This window comes from Anabas testudineus, chromosome 5, assembly GCF_900324465.2.
Source record: "Anabas testudineus chromosome 5, fAnaTes1.2, whole genome shotgun sequence".
Lineage (NCBI taxonomy): Eukaryota > Metazoa > Chordata > Actinopteri > Anabantiformes > Anabantidae > Anabas > Anabas testudineus.
This window is the reverse complement of record NC_046614.1, coordinates 23,042,547-23,068,566: the sequence shown is the minus strand read 5'-3', so window position 1 is coordinate 23,068,566 and position 26,020 is coordinate 23,042,547. Positions and strand designations below refer to the sequence as shown.

Sequence of the window (26,020 nt, the reverse complement as noted above, 5' to 3'; positions counted from 1 at the left end):
GGTGGATTTGTTATTCTTGCAGGGTGTTGCACAGCCACAGCCACAGACAGACATTACCTCACGCAGCTGCTGCAGAGAGGAGAGGGTGACACTGTGTGTCTGTGTGTGTGTGTGTGTGTGTTTGCATGCAGCCAGGCGTGAACCTGTTTATAATATCCTGAAGCACTGATTTTATTCAAATGTCAAGCTTTTATCAAGCTGTATTTTCTCAAAGAACATCTGGATTATTCCAGTTTATTTCAATCCAGATCTTATTCTCAGAGCTTTGTCCACTTTTTGATTGATCAACATTAGACCGCTCTATTTCTAGGTAAACTAAAAGCGATTTAGTCTGAGATGTTGGTAACAATTTGCACAATAAATACAGTTAACAGTGCGTGTAATCACGGCTGTTTTCCTTTTTTTCTCTCAAAAAGCTTTGGCTAAAGTGGGGGTTTGTTTTATCATCTAACTGCTTGCTGACATTAGTCCGCCTGGTGAATAAATGGACGCTGGCAGCAATTTCAGCACCTCAGTATAGCTGCACTGCTGAAAGGACAAGTGGTGGGGGTCAGAGTCAGAATCAGAAAAAGAGAGAGCTGCAGCGAAGGAGCTGCTGCAGCCTGACACAGGTGGTCTGCACCACCCACCGTCTTTAATTATCTCTAGGTGAGTTTCCAGCCACCTGTTTTTTATTCACATTTAAATGAGCAAATATTCACATTATGGCAGCAGAAACATTTTCTTCTACCTACCTACTCTTAATGTCCAGTCCACCCCTGTGCTGCATTTACTTGCTTATGTGTCCTGTTGATGAAAATAGGAAATTATAAAACTGATTATAGAGCTACAGATTACTTTCCTCTCCTCTCTATCTTCTCTCTCCCGTACTTGTGCTTCCTCCTCTCTACTTTTCTGCAGGTATTCTCCTCTTTGAAGCTGTTTATCTCTAGAATCCAGTTGTTTTTTGTTGCCTGCTGTTCTTTTATGTCCTGTTTCCACTCACTCCAACCCATCGAGGCAGATGGCCGCCCACCCTGAGCCTGGTTCTGCAGGAGGTTTCTTCTTCTAAAGGGAGTTTTTCCTCTCCACTGTCTCCTCTTGCTACTCGAGTGGAAATGTTGGGTTTTCTATATAAATCAGTTTACAGTTTTATTTTTTAAGATATGATGTTTTCTGTGATCTGGTGCTGTATAATGACCTTAAAATGCAGAATAAATCCGTCCGACACAGAATCGTTTTCTAGTCTAATTACCTTAACAGCATGCTGGCTCCTCTTACAGAGGTTGTTATAGACGCTTGGACCAACAATTTGATTTTCCAGTGAATCAGTGACTTCATCAATCTGATTTATGTCAACTGGGGACAATAAAAATCTCATTTGGCCGCCTTTAGCATGTATGTGAACGAAGCCTTAACTCCTCACACTCTACATCACAAGTGTTTTACTTGTTATTGATAATTCTGGTCCACCAGTAGTTTTCCACGTCCATAACTAGTTTTACTTCTACTTTTCTTTTAGTTATCTAGTTTTGTTTTAGAAAATAACCTTGGCACCTACCCACTCATTATTGATGCAGTTTATAAAGTGCTATGAAAATGTCACTAGGCCTATAAATCAGAATGTACTTTTCTGTCCAATCCCAGCCTAAGAGCAGCTTGGCTGAACTGGACCCAGTCTGACCTACAGTAAGACAGAGAGTGCATGTCATAAAGAGATAAAATTGCATCCAATATTTATCAGTTAGTGTTGTTTTCCAAAGCATGCAACATATCATAAACTCTTCTTTAACGGCGATTAAAGAAATTCTGCTATCGTTGTACAGTTTATTCATACCTGAAAACCCCTACCTGAGCCCTGTGCTTTCAATACTAAACTCCAGTCCTGAATTAACCCCTTGCAGACATCACAACCGGTGTTACAGTTCAGTTTGTTTCTTACTCTCAATCTTTCTGCTTTTCAGAGCTCGTTTAATTCCCATAAAGGCAGACACACAAGAACACACACAAGCACAATCAGACACACAGAGTACATGAAATGCAGTTGCGGAAGAGTAGGATTGCTCAAGCCTGCCATTTTTCGGTATGGGGCTAAAGTCAGATTAGTGCTAGTCTGTCTGCTTTCACGGAGAAACATGCCTAATCCCTGTTTAATCCCACCTGCAACGGGATTGGCCACCGCCTAAGACTCTGACAGCTATTAGCACGAATAGAGGCTTTAGACACAGACTACCACACACCTGGGCTGGGAGACGTGGACACACAAGGAGAGAGAGATGTCAAAAAAGTTATCAGCGTGTGTTCCTAACCTCACTGTTTATTGGGAAGTCAAAGCAGAGTAAGAGTCAGGGCAGGTGGATAATAAATAAAGAAATAATAAATTAATTACATGAAGGTTTCAGGGTTTTGATATTTTGCATTTCATCGTTTAATTTTATTATGTGCTGGATGCACACAGAAGAATGCATTTACTGTCACGGTTTACAGAAACACTCTGAACACCATCCAGGCAGTGATTCTGTTTCCCATTTCAACATAATTGGGAAAACAAGTTAGTGCAATCTGGAAGTTGAGTCATGGCAACTGGACTTCCTCCATCCAAGTAGCTTCTTCAGTCAGGATAGTTGGTTATAGACCACAAATTAATCCAAACATGGAGGATAAATTCAGATAACTTCACCTGGGTGACGGAGAATCTTCACCGACAAGTTGGTGCAATGTAATCGTCATTTCTTGGAGACTTGGTTTAGCCACCTACATGTGACGTCCATGCCCATCAACAGCAGTAACACTTCTTCAAAAATGTATTCGTCAAATCCATTTATTGTATTCAGGAGACAGGGTTGTAATCAAACACGCATGAGCACAGCTTCCTTGTAGATAACAGGAACACCGCATTCTATTGCTTATTTTGCAATCCACAACGTGATCGCTGGCGTGATAGTGTCAGCGTTTCGGCGTCTGATAAGGTTTCAAAGATCCATTACTCAAGCCGACCTTCCTGGATTGCTTTTCATTTTCTTATTGGTTCCTGAAACAACAGGCCCCCACCAGCGTGGCCCCTTCTTTTAACACGGTGCCAATTTCAGTCTGAACACTGCAGAAGACAGTGATAAATAGACACACTCATTCTCACAGAGACCCAGACGGGCAGAGAAAGAACAAGTCCTCAACCCAATGATTCACCCACTTCACTCTTCAAAGATGAGGAGAGGAAGAAGAAGACAGAGAGAGACAAAGAGTGACCACACCTGGGTGTCCATTTTGGTGACTCAGCCCTCTTAGACTGTAAACTGACTCACTGCCAGCTCAACTATCACTGTCTCAGCCTGCCGACTGTGCCAAGGCCTACTACAGACAGCACGTGGCAGAGGAGCTCCATCTGTTTGCTTTTACTCTAGTACATTTGAAATCATGTTCGAATAGGATGAATCAAAGTTTTAAAATTAAAACTTGATGAAAAGCTCTGTTACTGCAGGGAACATCAGTAAAGTGCCTTGTAAAGTAAAGTCTTTGATTATTGTAGTTTACATGTGTGTAGGAGATCAAACTATTAAGGTAGCAACAGTTTTAATTTATAATCGTTTTTGAAAGAGGATTTGATTATCAAGATACAAATGTTAACACAGCCATGCCAGCGGTTTCCCACTGCTACACATCTTTATGCCAAGCTCAGCTTTGTTTTTAAACTTGAGTTGCATCAATCTTCCAACCCTGCTCTTGGCAAACATATAAAAGTGCATATTTTCCCTGTAAGTGTATTCTCCAGAGGCAACACGAGCGCCAGCAGTAGCTATGATGTAGGAGATAACGGGCTCAAACTTTATCTCTTGAAAGTCCATTACCCCACTACAGATAGTTCAGAACCCTACGACAGCCGTGCAAGAAGAAACAGTGGCTCAACCCTCCACACAAACCAGCTCAGCCATTGTTTGATTCAGTCTGTGCACTGGTCTGGTGGTTTCACTTGGTGTCAGTGCTGCTGGAGACCAGCAGGGGGCAACAGACAATACTGCCACTTAGCAATCATGTTAAAGAAAATCAGGCTGAAAACAGGATTTGTTTAAATCAGTGTTCGAGGCTGGACTGACTGGACTCTGGAGAATAATTCAATGCTAATACATATTAAACTAAAAGCTGTATGATAAAAGGTTAGTTCGCATACGATGGCTTTATTTATATGATTCTTCATAAGGCTCTAATAAATCTTATCCTTCTAAAAACAATGTGTCTTTACTTGAAATCAGAAAACACCAACAACTGAAGACACCTGTTTGTAATTTACTGGACCTCACCCTTTAGCAAAGTAATTATAATGACGTTTACCAACAAAACAAACTGGTTCATAACCACAGGAGGGACTTACATAATAAATAGCTAGAATATTTGTTGAGTATCTCACCGGTTTGATCCTCTCAGTATTGACCAATAAAGTGATAGAGAGCGAGACTCTGAACTGTCACACAATTAGAAACAGGTTTTATTTCCTCACATAAGTTGAATATTACATTTAAATAACATTATTTTTACCATCTTTTATTTTCTGTGCACACTGATTCATGAATGTGGGGTATATATATTTTTTTTTCAGTCTGCATTATTAGGGCTTTGCTGAGTCCAGCTGGGCAATAAAACCACTTTAACGTGCAGCTATAAACTTCAGCAGACCTAATTACAAAGTTGACTCAGATGAGACATGCTGTTACAGTCTCGGCCCATTGGTCCCTGGGGCCTGTCAATCATGGAGGTGACGTAATACTGTCTGGCTCTGTCCATCCACCGTGCACACACACACACACACACACACACACACACACACACACACACACACACACACACACACACACACATAGAAGACATATTCAACATTTTGAGGCAGCTTTTATTTCCCTTTGGAATGATAAATATGTTTGTTATATAGATATATGTAGATATATACATATCTGAGTAACATTAAAATCTCTTTTTTATTATCTCTTTTTATTTTATTATGTCTCTTTTTTAACTAAAATATTCATTAGTCCCTTACGATGACCTTTTATCAGTGAAAGAAACTAAATTAAAGTAAAGTAAAGCAGCAAATCAACACATTTCATTGTGAAGCTGCAGCAGAAAATGTGAATTTTAGCCACAGAAGAAGAATTCACTGGTTAAAAGTGTCCAAAAACTAGATTTAGATCTTTGTGAAATGGTGAATGGTGATGATGATGATGGGTGGTGGTGGTGGTGGGTTTAACCCGAGTTTAAAGAATGGGCTCAGATGGATGTTCTGTAAAACTACTGCACTGATCTTTGACCCCAGCGTTGTGTTATCTGTCACATTATGCTGCATTCTTTTAATTTGTGAGCACATATGATCACGTTAGTTCATTTGAGAGTTTGTACACACACATGTGACTGAATCTACAGCCAGAGGGAGTGAATAAGTCATTTGTGTAGCTTTGATTCATGTGGTGCAGGATTTATGAATTCAAGAGCAAGAATTAAGTAACATGTGAGCATGACTTTGGTATTACCCAGTAATACAAATGAATCAGTGGTGTGAGTTACTGTGAGAGCACATTTATTGATTGATTATGTAATCATTAATCCATCATATTAATAGTAGTGGATCAAAGATTGTAGTTTTTATTGGCTGCAGAGCTCTGAAGTTGAAAAGTGTTCAGGTCTCCTGTGGACTACAACACTGTGAAGATCTGGGATTTACTAAATTAAAAAACAAACAAACACTGACTTCACTTGTGCGTCTTTGTTCTTCTTTTGATTCTCTGTATTATCGCTGCTGTCTGTGCGCACTGGTCGAGCTGTGACGTGCCAAAAAGGAAAGTGGAAATCGGAAATGAGAGACAGACACAGAGAGAGAGAGAGACAGAGAGAGAGAGAGACAGAGAGAGAGAGATCCCTGGAGACAGAGACAGGGGGAGGCAGACAGGACCAGACAGACGTCCGTTAGCAGTTTAGTCGCCGGTCACTCGGCGGAAAACACGGAAACATTAAAGCTGAATTGTGACGCACGGAATCGGACCAATTCAAGCAGCTGATCCACATCTTAGCGGGGTTCAAACTACATTTCACGGCTGCACCGACACTTCAACGGTGCACCGACAGATAGATAGAGAGAGAGATAGAAAGAGAGAGAGAGAGACTGAGGAGGAAAAGGAGGAGAAACCGGAGAGAAGGAGGAGGAGAGAACCGAGACTGGAGGACGGACGCAGCGGAGGGAAGGAGAGGAGGCTGAAGAGAAACAGAGGAGGAAAGGGAGTTCTTCTGGCTGGAGTTTGGTGTCGGCTTTTTTGGGTCTCCTCTCCTCTCTCCTGTCGCCTTCTCTGGCTCCTCTTCGGGAGCATTTATGTCTGGTTTTAGGCTTTAAATGTTCAACTTGATGGGTGTTTCAAACGCCACCGCCGACGCCAATGTCTCCTGTACTTACTGTAACTGCAACCGCTACACCTCCCTCCAGAGTATGGAAATCAGTAAGTAACTCGCATTTCTTTACTTTTTATGCCTCTAATTCACCCACTTTGTCTTTAAACTGGGTTTTTCCACCGGAGCTGTGGCGCTGCGCAACCGGCATTTTGGCTCCTAAGTGGAGAAGCTCGGCTCAGATTTCCAGCTCCTCTCAGGAATAAAAGCCAAATCTTCTATGTGTGACATTATTTTATGGCTGGTAGACTGCTAACGACCGCTAGACAGCATTTATTGAGCTGCTTAGCTTCATAAGACGGGCTCTGTTTCATTTGGACCTGGTTTAATGGGAGTTTTAGTGCCGAACTTGGACTTTGCAGCTCTCCATCAGAAATGCGTCTTTTTGTGGTTTATAGCTGGAATGAAAGTGCAGGAAATAAAAGACGTCAAGTTTTCTCCTCCTGACTGATTGTGAACTTGAACCTAAACACTTCATTTATTCGCTTCAGGCTGTTTTCAGCTGAATCTTGATCCATAAACGCTTCGTTTGACAATCGCCGTGATTCGTGCAGAGTCTATTTAATGCTTCATTTGGAAAATCCGCCTTTCTCTTTGGGTTTAATTGTTAAAAAATGGCCTTAAAGTCTGTAAAAGCTGTCGGGAAGTTGCCGTGGAGGACGGTGGAAGCTGCGTATTGGAGGAAAAGGTGGGTTCCCTCGGTGGAGAAGGGGGGAAGCTGAAGTTCTGTCGTCGCTTCGTCATGTCGAGCGAAGCCAGACGCCTGTCTAGCCGTCTGCTGTGTGTGTGTGTGTGTGTGTGTGTGTGTGTGTGGTCGTATCCGGGAAATCCCTGTGTTTGTGTGTGGAGCCCGTGTTTATACAGCGTCTACTTTCATGTGTTGTTCGGTGAAGCAAGAGCTGAAATCTCCTCTGGTTAGTGGGGTTAGTTCCCAGCAGCAACAAACATGCTGCTCATTAATAAAGTCATAATACAGTAAGGTCATTTAGAGATAAAAGGTGTGTGTGTGTGTGTGTGTGTGTATCCGGCTGAGGTCACCAGCAGGGCTGACTCACAGAGCTTCAGATCCTCGGATCCTTGGAGCAGACAGTGCGCACTCAGGCTCCAACCTGGAAACAGACAAAGTCAGAAACACTCAGTTCTCATCAGTCGTTCACTCTGGATCAGCTCTGTTGAGGTTTTTGGTTTGGTCTGGATTATTGCACTTATCAATCGATGACAACAGGATTCTTTATTGCACCTCTAGTTAGTGGCAGCTGGTTTAAAATAAAAAACTAATGCAGTAGTCTGGATCTACTTCATTATCAGCTGTGGGATTTATTCAATTACTGCTACACTTTGTTGTGTGTGAAATGAATCTCAATCAGCTGCAGCTGGTGATTATTTTCATTTATTAATGAATTTGTAAATGATGTCTTTGAACGTCTCGTCTGGCCAGGGAACTCTTGGCATTAGTGCTTGAGAAATGGCTCAAAACAATATAATTTAGTAATTGTTAAGGCTTTAAACTAAGCTGTTATTATATTTGACATGTTGCAGACCAGACAATCACTTAATCCAGCAAATAACTGAGCTTTTAATAATATTGATTTTATAATGGAAGCCAGCTTTTAGCTCCAGAAAGCGGAACTACATCTCAGCTGCTTCAGTCGCTGTGACGTGATTCAAGGCTGGAAAACGTCCACAGGGATGAGTTCAGCCTGGTTAGATACGTATCAACCAAAGCGTGTTTGGATGGTGACGTGACTTTCTGTCTCTTGTTACATAAAAAAAAAAAAAAACATGATTCAGTGAGTCCGTGAACTTTGTTTCCGTCTCAGGTTTGTTTAATATCTTCAGTGGCTGCAGGAGATATTTTCACAGGCTTATTATGATTTTCCAGTTTTCAATTTGACAGGAAGGATAATTAAGAATGAAACCGGTGAGTAATGTGTTTATCTAATGGTGTAGGAGGCAGAGTTCGTGTTGGTGTCATCCATCGTCATGTTTGTCATCCGGCCCACTTGAATTGACATTTGCCCCAGATGCTTATTGAGCCTTAACAGACCAGGTTAAATACCAATAACACCCTGAAGGGTTTAGATTCACAGTATGTGCCCGTGAAACACTCAGATGTGATCAGAGTAGTACTTTTAGCAGTAGTAGTCAGACTCTGCAGCTGTTTTATGGATTTATCGTTGAATTTTTCATGCAGAAATGTTAAATTGTCCTCTACTGTGCGTATTTTCTGCTTTTTCTCTCATATAACTGCAACCTGAATATTTTGGGTTTGTGAGCTGCTGCTGGGACAAAACAATGGTTATTTAACCCATTTTCCGTGGCTCAAATGGCGACGAACCAGGAAACTAGATGGCAGATGAACGGCAATCATCACTGGTTGCAATAAGTTCAATATGTGGACACCAAAAATAGTTAAGAGAGTTAAAGTTGAAAAGCAAAAGCATCCGTTAGGACTGCACAGTTTCATATTGGTATTGTAGATGTGTGGTTGTAACTTCTGTTTTCAGTATTTGGTGATGTCTATGCTTATTTTTTAATTGACCATCGTGTTTGCTTGGCTCTGTTGTGACTTGTGGCCAAAAAGATGCTGTTAATTTGTACTATTACCTTCACCAAATAAGAAAGTTGGGAGCTGAAGTATCAATGGTGCAGCATTAAGATTACAGTGAGCAGCTTGACCTGAACTAGAACAACATACAGTATATAATGATATATAAAGATGTAATGAAGATCAAAATCTACTGTAGTGATGGTAATGACAGTCAGTCAGTGTAATTCAGATCTGTCTGGACTTGCAACAGAAAGACAAGACACACACACACACACACACTCACACTCACACACACACACTCGCAATTCCTCTGTCTGAGAAGCAACATGTTTAGTCTGGAAGGCAGCAGATAAACCAAAGAGGGAGACAACAGAGAGGAGGACAGAGAAAAGACCCGAGTGAGACAGTAAAGACAGAGAGAGAGCGAGAGAAAGTCAAAGAGTAGAAAAAGGAACAGACAGAAAGAAACAGTAACGCAGTGAAATCAAAAGACAGAACTGAGAAATTCTGTGGAAAGACATGAAACAGGAGAGGCGTCGATGTGAACGGAACATTGTGTAAGAGTTGATGAGATTTGAAAATTGATGACAAATCGAACTTCATTTAAAAAAATAAGATTATAATGTAAACTAGGATGATGTGAACATGACAGAAACAGAAGCTTTGGAGCAGCAGCGTGTGCAGTATTTCCAGAAACATTTAGTCTGGATAACACAAGTGCCTCAATGTGGACAGTTTTCAGTGCAGCTAGTGACTCAGTGTTGTTTTGGAGTTCAGGAGATTCTGTTTCTGCTGATAGGTGATGTTGTTGTACAGTGTTCATGAACCACTATTACAGTGGTAAGTAGATTGGTTATTTATTAAATATGGGAACTAATTAATAACAATGAAGAGGCGACGTGGATAGTTGCTTTTTACAAGTCTGGTTTGTATTAATACCGTTCAGCTCCGGCAGTCTGCACACCTGTAACAGCTGGATGTAATCCAGTTAATAAGTTATATAATTCAGATCGATTCCAGACTTGTGAAGAAGCTGCGCAGACCCTGACTCACTTTGAGTGCACATCCTCGCTTCATGTGGATCTGTAGAGTTGTAATTGTAGGGTTGATACGTACGGTGTACCTGTTACACACACACATATGTGAAGGCACATCTGTTGTGAGTGAGTGGCGTACATCGCGAGTCAAAGCACATGACATCAGCATTACTCACAGGCTGGCCGTGTGTGTGTGTGTGTGTGTGTGTGTGTGTGTGTGTGTGCTGAAGTCATCGCTGGTATCAGCTTCTAGGAATCATTTCCTACCAGCAGCTTGGTTTCTCTGTACATTTGTTACCACATGTCTGGCCGCCTTAACATCAAACACCTCCACAGTCTGTTTCTATAGCCAACATAAATGTTATCCACGGCGTTTGTCTGAGTGTGTGTGCATGTGTGTGTGTGTGTGTGTGTGTGTGTGTGTGTGTGTGTGCGTGCGTGCGTGTGTGTGTGTGAGAGTTCAGCTCGAGGGTAGAGGAATTTATTTGTGGTTTTTCAATTCGAGGAAAAGAGTCAGAATGTTCCTGAGTGGACAGGAGGTGACTACAGTGTTGGCAACAGGAAGGTAGCAGCTAAGTACAAACACATACTGTACTGTCACTTTTAATTATTAGCATATACTTTATAATATTATTAGTACAACATACAGTATAAACACGAGAGTGTATTAATCCTTGCATGACATTTGCATGACATGCATCTGTAATTACAGCCATTATTAACATATCCACTGATGTTTAATGCTCCTTTCATTCTGTATCAGTGACTTTTGTTATTTTCAGTGCTTTGTTATTTAATCCTTTTGTACTTTTGGAATGCAGGATGAATTACTAACATAGTATTTCTACTCTTTGGTATTGCTACTGATACTTAAATAAATGATCTAAGTACTTTTCCCACCACTGAAAAAGATCTTTAACAAGATATAAATACACGAGATGAAAACGAGACAAGCAGCAGAAGATGCAACATGATGAATAAATATATATTTTCACAAACAAGTTGATCTCTCAAGCTCAAGTGGAGAGATTCTGACAAATCATGTTGATCTAATGAAGAGATCGTTTCGCTTGACAGATTTGCAACAACGAAAATGGATTCTCTGTGGAGAGCAAAACCTCCAGATTCTGTTCAGAGTGTCTTTAGAGAGGCCAGACAGCAGATATCACAAGTGGAACACGTTGATCAAACGAGAGAAATGACTTTAGAGAAGAGCTTTGGTGAATTTTGGTAAAGTTATAATGATGCAAGTTTGCTGTAACGTTTTAAATGCTCACGAAGTAGCTGTGAGGGGTGGAAACAGACCCAGTGAGGTTGGGACAAGTCTGCGTTTTGTGCTTGAGTAACTTCATACAACATGCATTTTCTAAACATATTTGAAATGTCTAAAGTGTTCTGTACATCACATCACCGTTACAGTCCACAAATCCCACATCCACAGTTATATTTAGTGACTAAAAGTCACTCACATGAGAAATTGGTCTTTGTCACTGTCATGTGTCTCTCTGTACAAATAAATCTCACTCTCCACATCCTGTTCCAGCTGCAGCTCCCATGTGACACAGAGACCATGTTTCCAAATCAGTGAAAACCCCACTTTTGACAGTGTTATTTGTGGTGCAAAACTAGATCCTGAGGCGAAATGCATGCGACTTTGTCTTTGATCTCTTAAACTATAAAAGCTGCCGCCAGGAGCGACTTTTACACCGATTGACTGGAATAACTGTCATAAATGTGCCGTCGCTGCAGCTTAGCTGAAACAGCGCGAGCGAGGAGACACATCAGAGGCAACTTCAGTGAAATCAGGAACACAGTAATCGACGTGTGTTGGAAATGTTGGTTGTTCATTTTTATTTTTATTAAGTTCTATTGGTTCTTGCCTTTGTCTTTAAGTTCTCAGTGATTCGTTTCTTTCTGTCTCCTCTCACTCTCGCTCTCTCTCTCTCTGTGAATCATGGAAATTAAATGATGGAGTCTGTTCTGGCTGGCCTCCTAGACTTATTATGTAAACCTCTCTGTCTGGCTCTGCATGTGTGTGTGTGTGTGTGTGTGTCAGTGTGCACATGTGTTAGTCTGCTTTTGTCTGTTAATTTCCTCACTGTGTGTCTGTGTTTAGTGATGTCTCTGTGGGATTTGCAAAGTTATACTAAAGTTATGCTAAAAACAAATTGTTCTACATTCGCCTTCAGAGGAGACGTTGAAAGTATTTTATCGTTCGTGTATTACAGACGCCCGTTTGGATCAAACTCTGCCTTTTGTTGGCTTTTTGTGATTGACGGCTGGCATCGTCCCAGAAACAGAATCGCTTATTGTAGCCACTAATCCTCATGTACCATAAACAGACAGTAATTTGTCTCGGAAGAAATCATCTATCCGAGGAGAGTCGACTCAGCTGCTTCCTCTTTGTTTTCCAGTCCTATATACCACATGACACACAGAGTCTCACTGGAAGAGTTGTGGGCTGCAGTGTCATGCTCAGAGGCACATCAGCAATAGCTGGTAATGCCGGGATAAACAGTTCTTGTTCTTCCTCCTTTTCCGGTTCCTAACCTTTTCTCTCTTTTATAATAACGTTACAGAACGTAACAACTCATCTCAGGCTCCTGCAGTTCCAAAATGAAAAGGTTTAATATTGATTTTCCGCCTCACAGACAATGTGGCAAACAGTTCTATGATTTGTATGTGCACGAAACTGTTGCGGTTGAATCCCCACTATAAAAGATATAAAACCATTTAACAAAATCAAACAAGACGGGAATGGGACGAGCCTGTGTATAATTAACTACAACTCCCAAGGTGCATTTTGGCACAGACCCTCTCAATATTCTCCTACTGGTGGGTGGAAGCTGAAGATTACAGTGCTAAGAAAATAGAAAAGATCATTTGCAGCTTAAATCAATTCCCGTTTTACTGCACCTACGCAGAACGAGACAAACAGGAAAAACACCCCTTATCCCTGGTAGTGTTCAGAGATTAGTGCCCTAATGCAAAGCTTGTAGTCGCACCAGGTAAACAGCCGAAATTAGCTCTTTCAGTGTGTTTTGTTGTCTCCAGATACAAACAGCTCCTATGAAATTAATTGGATCAATTGTGTTCATGTTAATGCTGGATTTTATTTTGATGTTGCTGCCAGCAGCGGCAGCCACTCTGCCAACGGTTTGTGTGGAAGATACAGTCGCTGTCAGAAATTCCCAACATCTCTGGCTCCAAATTGCAAATAGGAGGAGGATGTGAATGCGGTGTTAAATTCTGGGTCAGCGCTGAATGGATTTTAGCAACTATGGCACCGTGTTGTGTTCTCATCTGTAACAATGCAACATTCTGAATTTGCTTTTTCTCCACTGCAGTGGCTCATTGCCAGATTTCTCACAAACATAACTAAAATCATTTAAGCTGGTGGCACAACATAAACCTTCCTCCCTTCTTTGCTCACATCCTGCTGCCTTGCTCCCTTGCTCCCTTCCTTTCTTCTTTATTTCCTTCTTTATTTTTATTTGGCCTCTCAGCTGCTCATTGTTTCTAGGTCTAGACGCAAATAAACTACACACAGAAACAAAAAGAGACATCAGCATGGCCTCATCATGCATATATGTAGATGCATGCAGCGTCTGCATGAAGGGGTCAAGGTCAATGTCACTTTGGGGGGTTGTGTGTGTTTGTGTATGTGAGTGCTTTCTGCATATGATCTGCATACAAGACGGTGTTCAGCTGAGGCCCTTGTTGTCTGTTCCACCCATGTTGTCCCTTTAATTAGTCTGAAGCAGGAGCCAGCCCTATATGTCTGTCTCGCAGTGTGAATAAATCCATACAGACACTGTCTGAGGACCAAGAAGCTGCACTATAAATAAAGGCAATGACTGTCTGCCTGCTATATGCTTGGATGCGATGCGGCAATGTGGAACATATTGCCTCTTGTCTTTCATTAATTAGTCTGAGCCAGGGAAAAAAATGTATGGCTGTCTGGTCTTCTAAATACTTCAATTGTAGTCTGTTAATGTAGTTAGAAAACAGTGCCTTGTTATTCACACGTTGGTCTGGGTCAGAGGGAACTGGTATAGGATTGTAAAAATTAAAAATTGGCTTTTGGATGTTGTTTATTAGTCTAAGACAGAATTACTTAGGATTCCACTGTCTAGTCTTTAAGCATTTCCATGTGGAATCACTCATATATATAATTGTCTGTTGCATAAGTAATTGTTGCTTGCAGAGAAGAGTTATATATATATTTCATACTTTACTATACTATATTATAGAATACTTTATATAGGCTGGCAGGTCGACTCTGTCATCAGTAAGATGGAAACATGTCTGCGGATGAATGCACTTTTTGTCTTGTTTCTGTGGTCGTTCTCTCTGAAGCAGTGGTCAGCGCAGTCACACATAGTATGTCAAAGAGTGTCCATTAACTAGTCTCAGCCAGGGTGAACTGCCGCAGCGTGGTCTACAGTGTGTGTGTTTTCATCATTTGGTCAGAGCCTGTCTAGTCTTCTAGACAGTCGACGTGTCATTTTGTGTAATTTTTCTTTTGGCTTTGCATAAGACAAAAATGTGTCTCATAAGTGAGCTGCAATCATCAGTAGTGAAGGCTGTGATACAGAAACAAACGCTGTAATCTTTCATAAATTAGTCTGAACCACAATATGCTGCTGTACCGTTTTATAGTGTGGCACAGAAAACAAACAATGTCTCTGAGATGTTGCTGGATGAACACGGCTTAACAAACATTGAAGTAGTTGATGTTTTACAAAATGAAGCTGTAGGAGAAATGTTTAAGATAAGCCACACGTGTGAGTTAGATCACATTCAGTCAATATATATCAGTGGGATAGACTATCTATGTATTCTTCTTTGTTTAATTAACATATTTTAATATTAATTAATGATGGAAGGAGCCGTTTAAAGCCGTCTGTTTGAGACATCATGTACGCCAATTCATGAGAAACTCTCCTACATCTCTGAACAGACTCTACATGAATGATTCAGGCTACACACATATGTGTTGTGCATAATTGCAATTAGAAATTTAGATATATTCACACGTATGTATGCAAATGCTCGATTTTTGCATGTGAAACCAATGTTGCTGTGCATCTGCAGAGGAGAAGGGGGGGAGTGCGTGAAGTCTGGGTAGCTGGGCAAAGGTCAAGGGTCAGGTTAGGAGAAGGCAGGGAGGAGGAAGGGTGAAAGGTTCATTGTCACAACAATGGGGGATGGTTTGGGAAGCGTGTGTGTGTGTATTATTCAGTAATATTCTGCTGCAGTTTACAGTTAATTACCTTTATTTTCACGACTACATTGAGCTGATTATCTCTTGTTTGTGTAAACAACTTAATCCTTCAAGTTCTCAGACTGTGAAAGTGCAACGACCGGATTTATTGATTGCATTGATTAGTGCAGTTTAATTGACTTGATTTATAGAGTGAATCTATATTTAATGATGTGTTATTGATTCATCTGTAACCTGAAAGTCACAACTGGAAGCTCACTGAGCGCTAATTACCTCAAATATTCTCAATATGCTGATGTTTCAGATCATCAGTCTGTAAAGTTTCCTGTCTGTCTCAGAGTAATTGGCTCCAAATATGAAAACATGTGTCTTAGATCTACATGTTAAGAGACTAGACGATATTTTAACCCTTTTCATTCATTCAGTCATTAAGTAAATTTTACTTATACTTATATAGTATATAAGTATTCACTGATAAATCTGTCAACACCTTCTGTAAAGGCTGATAGTAAATAACAATATAGTAAAACACAGTTGTTACTACAGATGTCTTCATACGAGAAGCTGTAATCATCGACTACACATTAATACACACGTCCGTACCCTGGTCACATGATCCTGACGTGATATTTACATGTTGTTCTCTTACTTTGGTGAGTGAGACAGTAAAGCTGAGACGTCACTCAGTCAGCTGGTCTGGTCCTGACTGCGAGACACAGTCTAGACAATACACACTAGACATCCATGACTGTGGGCTTGACCTTTAGAGACACACACACACACACACACACATGGATACACACTCAGGCACACTAGCAGGGGGGACTGTGTCTGCCTCACTTTGCCCTCTGGCCTGTAGGAAACAGCTGGGACCACATGATTTGCATCCACACACACAGACACACACACACACACACACACACACACACACCCCACCTTTCTGTTTGTATTACTAACAGTTTTCATTATACATTCAACTATTCAAACACACACGCACGATGCATGGCTCAGTATTATTATAAACACCCAGCCTGACACAAACCAAGCTCCACCTCAACAACGACAACCCCCACCCTCTCACAGACACACACAGGCTGGACCAGAGAGTGTCTAGACAGAGCAGAGGACTATAAAACACACACAGAGACGATGTAATTAACTTTATGTGCACATTAAAGGTGATTTTAGGGGGAAAAAGTGAAGTAAATAAAAACATGTACAAACAAAATGAGATTCCAGTTTTGCTGGTGCAGTAACCATAGTTACAGTGACATTTCTACAGCTGTCGGCCAAGACCAGATCCACAGTGAAGTCCCGTTAGGACGGGATTAACTTTACAGGGAGACGCAGGTCCTCACTCTGGATGGTTATCCATTGGGACATTACAGGATGTGGTCCGTAACAGACATAGATACTCAGCAGCAAAAGGACGGGACAGTTGAAGAGCATCCGAAGATGTAAAGTGTCAAATAACACACATGTGGACACACATGTGGGTATTCACATTATTCAGTAGTAGGTATCTGTATGTCTGTGGGTGGACTATAAACAGGGAGCGCTGACAGCTAATTCAGAATACTTGTTACACTGCTACTAATCAACAAAAAGACAATAGGTCTGTGTTTAGTGTCAGCATCAGTCAGATGAACAGAACAGAACAGAAAGGATTTGGGACTTTATCCATTTACACTCATAAAGTCCAATTTCACAGAGTTGATTAAAATAGAGTAGCAGGAGAAGCAGCAGCTCCTCGTTCAGAAAGAACTCCTCTTTAAAATAAAGAAGACGTCACTCAGCATGGGAGGTGAATTACACGTTGACTAGCAGTTTCACACTGAAGCTGATTATTACTTCTAGACTTGTTACTGGATCAGGGGTCATGATGGCACTGATTTATATCTGCCACATGTGTAAATAGGCAGCTGTGTGACCATTCACCATAAACATATTCACATATTCAGTTTGAAGATTTGCAGCCCAGTTGAGAATGGAAACCACAGTGACACCTAAAGATGATGAGAATATATAAAAGAGGAAAAACGTGGTATTTAACTCTTGCTAACCTGGTTAGGTACAGGTGTTTGGTAGCTCAAAGACCTTAGAAGCTAACTTTTCCTTAAAGACAGTCATAATAGGAAGATCTAATGGAAAACACTTGGGGAACTTCCTACAAATGAAGCCGAGCACATACACACATATTGTATTGCAGAAAGTAAACTGTGAGCCAGCGAGTCCCTTGGGAGACACTCCCATCACACCTGAGCTGGCAGATTCTTGGCAACCTCACAAACACAATTGCTGCTCGCATTGTGTCCAGTAACCTCCCACACCTCGCTGAGCGCCTTGCCAGCTGGCACGCACATATATGCAGTATACGAGGCCCGTATCGCTCGGTGCGGCGAAGGCACGGAGCCAGTCTCCCAGCTTGTTTGCCATCCATTATGCCTTCATTACTCAAATACAGATGCACTCATGGTAAACATTTCTGACACTGACACTACAGAGAAATGTTGACAGCTTCAGACGCTGTCAGCTGCAGAATGAACGTACAAGGAAACTCCCTTCGGTCTCTTGCACACATGTTAAAAGAGAAACAACATTTCAGATATGTGTTGTGTTGAGTTTTTGCCAGATGTCACATGTGATTATCGCTGAGTTCAATTCTGTTTTTGGGCTTCGACTGCCTGGAAACCGAACTCATAGATACTAGTCTAGACTAGTAAAATATTTTCACTTTTTATTTTCCTTTGCTTCACCGCCCTCAACCACTCTTCCTTATTTTTCCCTTGGCTTTCCTTGCTATGTTTCATCTGAATGGCTTTGTCACACTGATCTTGTTTGGGTTTCTGTAAGATTTGTTTTGTCTAAAGACGAGGTTATCTCGCTCACACAGACACATGCACAGACACAAAAGCACAGGCGAGTTGATTCATGTAGACGACAAAGTAAAGATCCGGACAGATTTGAGTCTTAGGGAAAGAAAAGAGATTTTCAAAGCCAGGTAGTTCTAATGTTTCTACTGTTGGAAGAACCTCTCCGGTGAGGCGGGTGAGCCTTCAGTGTTCAACAACACCTGAGTGCTGCAGAAGAGGAAGCATTAGAAAAATAGAGCTTTTGGTTTATGGTTTCTTTTGCCATGTTTTATTGTCAGCTGTGGAGATTGCATGAAGATGGGTGAGGTGGAGAGTCCAGGGTTCACATCCTGAACCTGGTCTGTGGTCAGGTTCTGTGGTTTGCTCGAGAGTCGGAGAGATAAATTAGAATGACTATTCATATAATATTCATAATAAAGGGGCGTGAATTGATTTTTTTGGCCACTTGAAGGTTTGTGCAAACCCAAAAACTCCTACCTCAGATATAGCACCTTATAAAATGTTAGCAGAGACACAGGTGAACTCTAGCTCACACTGGACGTTGGCTGAAAACTACAGAGTGTGTTAAAACGAACCAATTGTGAGTTCTTCGCTGTAAGTGTATATATGTCTCTCTGGTTACACCTGATTTTATTTATTGTCACTACAAAAGTATTTCAGCTTTTATGAGGTTGTGTGGACGCTGGCTCAGTGAACACGCTCTGCTGAATCACATGACAGACACATGTTGAACACACGTGTTGTAGACGTCCTTGTAAGTCGTTAGCATTATTCATAATGTTGACCCATTTTTTCACACAGACTGCGGCCGCAGCAAGATCTGCTTTGAATTTGTTGCCATTGTTTGTTAATGTGCAATTGATTTCCCAGACTCACACACACACGCACAGGGTTAGACAGACATTCAGAGCATTCAGACATTGTTATGTCTAGCCAGGTGTGTGTTTGTGTGTGTGTGTATATAAGGACCTGCTGAGCTGGTTTTGTATTGGCATCAGAAAACTGTTTAGACAGGGACAACATGTCGGCTCACAAACACACACATAACTGATTATTAACATATCTGATAAGTCCTCCTTTTTGTTTTTTGTTTCATTTCGTGACTTTTCAAGAAGGATTGATGCATGTTCCTGATTTGTTTGACATCTTTTTATTTGAGCAGCAACTTTAAAAAACAGAAGATATCGTCTGTTTTAATTGGCAAATGTCTGTATAAATATATTTTTTATTTGTTTGGTTCAAAAGAGGTTATATGCTACAAACCAGTTTGTCAATTTGTCGTCATAGCAACTCTCTCACCAGCCTAAATAGAGAAAACTAAACAAGTCCGAATCCTATACAATTAAACTGGTAATACTGGAGCTACAACAACCAATGCCATCTAACTGGTTCAACACATCAGACCAAACGTTCAACTATATACGCTGTAATCGATTCTGATGGATAAAAAGGAAGTTGACTAATAAATCAATCAGAAGTAAAATGGCACCTAACAAGAATAATTAAATGTGTATCTTCAAATAAAAAACAGGCATTTATCATTGTTTTGTGATGTTTAGTTATTAATTGATTATTACTCAGTAATTTAAAATAAATTAATTAGCTGCAGTTATATAAGTGTCATGCCGTATAGGTCATTATAACACTGTTTGTAGATTTCAACACTGCTGCTCTAGGGCAGTTTTTCAGTGTCTGGCAGAGCACTCTGCCGAGATTGAGCCAGTAACTTACCTAACTAACCTGATGTGACTGTGAATGTGTGTGCATGTGTGTACACACACACCCGCCCCAGACTGTTAATGATCACTATTATGTCTAGTTTTACACTGGATCAGAGCCATTACACACACACACACACACACACACACACACACACACACAGCTCTCTGCATGTGACCTGCCCTCTGCAACTCTGTCTGACTTCCCACTCTCTTTCACATTCAAATGAACAGTGTGTGTTTGTGTACGAAGGTCTGACTGTGTGTGTGTGTGTGTGTGTGTGTGTGTGTGTGTGTGTGCGGGGGTGCGAGACGACAGGGGTAGTCTAGCTCCTTCTGGCTAGAATTATAATGAGCATCACACACATACACACACAGACACTCGCACACACACACACATACACACTTACAGACCCAGACAAGCAGCTGATAATGAGGTTTGATTTTCATATGTTTCAGACAGAATGCTCTGCAGGTCAGCTAGTGCACAGAGACGCTGTGTGTGTGTGTGTGTGTGTGTGTGTGTGTGTGTGTGTGTGTGTGTGTGTGTGTGTGTGTTTCAGTGTGTCTAGAGACAAATCTTGGTTTGAAATCACGTCCATGAGGACATTTAAGCACTATGATGACATTCTGGATGAGACTCGCAACTTGAAAGTGCTGCGTGAGAGTTACAGTTTGGTTGTTTAGTTAGAAGAAGGTTAGAATTAGGTTTATCTTTGGGTTCGAGTCGTGATGGTTGAGGTTAGGCTAAGGGGCTAGGAAATGCATAATGTCATGTGTGCAAGACACTTTTATATTTTTCCATTGTTGACATGAATGACAGTGTGTGTGTGTGTGTCTTTTCCTTCTGTTTGTGCTTTGTGTCTTATGTCAGCACAACCAGACTTCTATTTAATTTTAATGCATTTTATTTGCTGTGTTAAAGCACAGCCGGGCTGCTGTTTGCAGTGACATTAAAAACCATAAATAACATAACAAAAATTCAAACACGTTTTAAAACACCACATTTTTGTTGGTGTTAATGTGTCTCACTGTCCTGACTCATCGTGGGCAGTCGTCTACATTATGCATCCTGTATTGTTTTACAATAATAATTACTAAAGGTACTTTTTACAATAAATTCTATTTTTGTAGAAGTCGGCTTTAAGATGCAGAACCACTGTCAGAAACAAAGGTTGAATAACTTACAACATACATGTTGTACGTGGAGAATTTCTGCTAAATATTTGCACCAGCAATCAGGTAGACGCTGCGTCATTTGTCCTACAGTCGACATTATGTCACCAGTCGCCAGTACTGGAACGGAAAATTATTGCTTAAGTTATTGCAGATATTGCAGACTTTGAAATAGCACACAAAAATCCACATGACAGGTGCCAGAAAGAGAAAAACGACAAAATGCAAAAGGAGGAAGCACATAGCAACCGACATAAACAGTGTGGAGATATTAGGGTATTTATGTCTACTTCAAACCGACTGCAGTCCACCTCAGCAAAGAGATAAATGAAGCAGTTAGACTGGAAAATAAAATCACAAAAGAAGTGTGTTTTGCTCCTTTGAGTTTCTTTCTGGAACTGGAAGTCTTTGTGGAAAGCTGGCGTAGCAGGATGCACTAGAAACAGCTTTTCAGACTAATTTAAAAGTTTCAGTCACATATGGGAGTCTCCTCCAGGCAATATTAAATTAATACTGCAGCAAACTGTTTTCTAATTTCTTCATCATGTTGTGATGACAAGAGGTGGAGTGGCAGGATAGAAAACGGTGACCTTCACACTGAGAGGATGTTTTTAGACCTCCTGCAGTCGACTATGACTTAATTCATCTCATCAATATCATTTATATTCATGGAAATATTTATTGTGCAACAAGTAATAATAATAATAATTATTATTTTATTATTATTATTATTTACCTTATTCACTACTGCTATTATCAAAGGTACAATTAGCTGGCAGAGCCAGAAGTTCAAGGGTCAGAGGTCACTGCACCCTGACTGAATTAATAAGACTTACAATGTTCAGGGTGTGTCCTGGTGAGAATATTTAGTGGACTCAGTGTGTGTGACCTAGTCCCTCCTAGCGTTAGCATAGCTAGCGTTCCAAAAGGGATCCACAGTTTAACATGGGAGTTCCCAGGATTAGCACACTAAATTTAGACTAATGCTCCACTCTGCTCTCGTCCACTCTATTCTACACTGTCTGCACTACTCTGGTTCATCTTTAATGCTTTATTTGCATCTACTGTGTTTATTTATTTTTCTTTTTTCTTTTTACATTTACCTGTTTTTAACGACTAAAGCCTGTTTGTCAGGTTAAAAATGATCAAGAATAGGGATTTCTTTGTTAGTACATTTATTCCGAAACACGACACCTGGTCGTACAGTACAGTTTGTCAGGGCTCTGGTTTCATACCAAGCTGAAGCCTTGTTGCTGTACTTGATTTTCTGACGCACTGTAGTGTCTTGTTATCTAAATGTGAAATGGATCAAATGTTTCTCATGACACAAAAATACAAATCAACCAGTTGACGCCGCAGCTGTTGACGTATTGGACATTGAAAGAATCTAATCATCGCTTAAAAACAAAAACATTCTGCCATGATTCTGAAGGTTGATAATAATAAAGTCATTTGGTTTGATAAATGGAGAAAAAGCTGTTTACTTCACAAATATGAAGGTTTTTCTAATCAATAGGACCGCTGCTTTATGAATGAGATCGAAGACTGATAGAAAGATGAGTAAGAATGATAAATGAACGTCTATCACACACACACACACACACACACACACACACACACACACACACACCCTCAACATTTCAACAGTGGGAGTTTGTCGACCAAAGTTCCCACACTTATTAGCTGTACCATGATCATGGTGTCGTAAGTCAATGGAGAGTGTCTGTCTGTGTGTGTGTGTGTGTGTGTGTGTGTGTGTGTGTGTGTGTGTGTGTGTGTGTGTGAGTGTGCCCCCCCCCCCACCTCCCTCACCCCCGTTTCCACCCCATAAAGTCTTTCTCATGGAAATTGGCAGGCAAATTGTGTGCACCTGTGACCTATACTAACTCGCTCTCTCTCTCACACACACACACACTCTCACACACACACACTCTCACACACACACACTCTCACACACAGCTGTCTGCGCTATTTCTGACTACCCAGACTGTCGAGTCATCCGAGGACTGAGAAGGGAGGGAGGGAGGAATTAGCGAGCTCCTCTCTCTCCCTTCCCTTCTCTCCTTCTGTTCCTACTTTTCATCTCTTCTCGTCTTGTTGTTTTTCTGTTTCTTTGCCTCATTCTTCATTCTTTTTCTTTCCGTCCTGTTCCTCCTTCTTTGGATGTGCCTTTCTAAACCTCTTGAACTCTTTTCTCTTTCCTCTCATGCAGTTTGTGTGCCACCTTTTCCCCTTATCCTGTCTCTCATTCCTCTCTTTGTTGCCTCTGTCCTCTCTCTTTCCTTTTTTTTCTTCCATTTTCAATTCTCCTTATCGTTCTTGCACCATTTTCCCATCTAAACCTCTCTAATATCTCCTTTTCTCCCACTTATTTTTCCGTGTATTTTCTATCCAGTCTCCTTTTTTAACTCTAATATTTCCTCCCTTGCCGTCCTCTCCCCATCCTTTTCCTTCCTTCTTGTCTTACTGTACAGCCTCCTTCCTCTAACCCTAATGCCATCCTCCTTTCTACCCCTCTCTCTATTCTCCTTACCCCCCTCCTGTCTGCTCTCTCTGAGCCATCTGACTCGCCAATGACCGCCTGTGACCTTAAGCTGAATATAGGAGGAGGAGGAGGAGGAGGCAGATAGACGCAGAGCAGGCAGCGGATGACAAATGAGCTAATTGCTTTAGATTAACCATGGAGTGTCTGCCTGCCTGCCAGGCCTACAGCCTCCTCCTGTCTAGACTACACCACAGAGGGAGGGAAGGATCAGCAGCCTCGCTCATGCAACACAACCGAGCAGTGAAAATGTTTTAATAGGATTTTTTGTTGTTGTTGTTCCACAGAGAAACTTAAAAGCTCTTCAGTGCAGAGAAACCGTGTCAGATGTATTAAAGATGCTCCAGTGGTTTAGTGGGTCTCACAAATGACAGATTCATGCAGCACAGGCTGAGATATGTGCTCTCTATTCCCTATCATAGGTCAAGCTCTGGAGACTCCAAGACCAGTCTTAGTTTGTCTGGTCAGTAAGTGACAGGTCAGAGAGGAAGAGATTTCAATTTGGTGAGTCAGCTCCCCCTGGACGGTGCCACAGACAGATATCAGTCCTGGGTTTTTAGCGGTCACAGCAGAATGGAATGTAACTGTGTGACCACAGTGTTGCAGTCGACAGGAAATAAGACATAAATAGTTTTTGTTGAGGCGAAACTCTGTAGAAAATTGTCTTTAGCTTCACTACGCAGTATTAAAACCACCAGATAGTCAGTCATCAAGTCAGAACCAGAACTAACAAGAAGGAGACAAAGAGGACGGAGTAAGCATTTTGCATTCTCCATATATTATTTTTCACTAAACACAAATGTAGTGTCACCAAAGGGCTGTTTATTTTCACATGTACAGTAGTAAACTGAATATTAATAGTTCATTTAAAAATGTCACCTTCATCTTTAGCAAACAATGGCAGTTTTTAAAACTATCAGACATTTTGTGTTGTGCTACTACATGTTAACAGATTAAGAATCACGTATGAAAACAGTTATTATCTAATCATTCTGCATATGTTCACATTTCCATCACTGTCTTTGTTTCTTTCTAATTCTAAATTTAACAGATAAATTACTGACACAGGAAAACAGGTTGTATCTGAAGCTTTCAAAGTACAAATACTATAGTACTCCTTTTACTTACAACCTCCATATTTCCAGAAAAGTGTAAATTAGACTGCGCAAAGGGCATAAGGAAGCCATGCAGAAGAAATGTCTGTGCAAAAATGTGAAAGCTGTGTTGTTGGACACGTAGGATTACACACATGATGCCAGAGTGTATGAGGCTCTGTGAATTATACAGAAACCCATTTATAGTAGTGTTATTGTGTATCATCGCTGGAGCATGATTTGGCCTCGAGGATGTTTTTCACCGGTGCATCTGCACAACACATTTGGTTTCAGAATCACTTGGTAATGCCAAAAAATAGAAAACACAGTAGAGAAAACATGGAGGAGAGAAAGAACAGAAGATGCATTTAGATTTATTTGTATTTAAAATGTATTTGGAGTTGAAACGTGGCCTGTTTTCTTCTGTATGAAGATTTGTTGTTCGTGTACAGAACATCTGGATGGAAACATAGCATCCGTGAACTATTTCCCTGTTAGTCTGCAGAATGGAAAGATTGGTGCGTTAGACACAGGAGGAAGTGAAAGTAAAGGAAGAAGCAATAGAGAGGGTGACGAGGAAGGAGGAGATCTGCTGACCGATCTGCTGACCTCCTCATTTGCGAGTTGACAACTTGTACTGCAGGCTGACAGACACACGCACAGTCAGCTGCTCTGACGGAACTTGTTTTTATAGCGATTTCAAGTAGATTTCTGTGAATTGCGACACATCAAATAAGATGAAGGATGATGAGCAGGATAACATCCTCAGTACTTAATACAACTAATCTGTCACAGTCTGTGGTCAATAATGTAAAAACAGCCGTTAAACATACAATAAAGTGGGTTCATGTTATCTATTTCATTGGGAAAACATGAGTTTAAACTAAAGTGGAAAAGATATTTTTCACAGCAGACATTTCGAATAGTCTAACAGGTATTATTAATAGCATCTGTGATTGCAGTTATTGGAACAGAAACATCAGTAATGTTGTTTGTTCCATCTGTGCTGTTCTTGCTGTAACATGCCAAAAAGGCCTGCAGTGAAAAACATTTATAAATCCCATTTATTCAGCAACTACAAAGAAACAAGAATCTGAAACTAATGCAACTACAAAGACGCATGTTAGCACGGTTTACTCAGTTAAACCACTGTCTGTTTGCACAGCTTTTAAATTCTAAATGTGGGACAAGTGTCACCGTGGAAAGGAAAATGCAACTGGTGACGGTATTTCACCTGTGCACCGTTTGTTTAAGTCGAGTTAGTGTATGCATTAGTGGGAAAGGAAAGTATGAAACAGGAAGCTTGTAAAGTATAAAACATGACATATTTACATTTACACCTGACTTTCTAACTAACTCTAAGTAGATAAAGGTATTTATTCTATTATTATTTCACGTGT

The 26,020-nt window shown here is 40.8% G+C and overlaps 1 protein-coding gene across 1 annotated transcript in view; it reads left to right on the top strand.

Annotated features, from left to right (window-relative positions):
* Positions 1 to 5,876: 5,876 nt before the first annotated feature.
* pmepa1 (prostate transmembrane protein, androgen induced 1) overlaps positions 5,877 to 26,020 on the top strand; it is a 33,472-nt gene continuing 13,328 nt past the window's right edge. Inside the window, exon 1 of the mRNA XM_026347166.1 lies at positions 5,877 to 6,452. Within this exon, the coding sequence (XP_026202951.1) occupies positions 6,350 to 6,452 (103 nt within the window). The 5' untranslated portion in view covers positions 5,877 to 6,349. The remainder of the gene's footprint in view (positions 6,453 to 26,020) is intronic.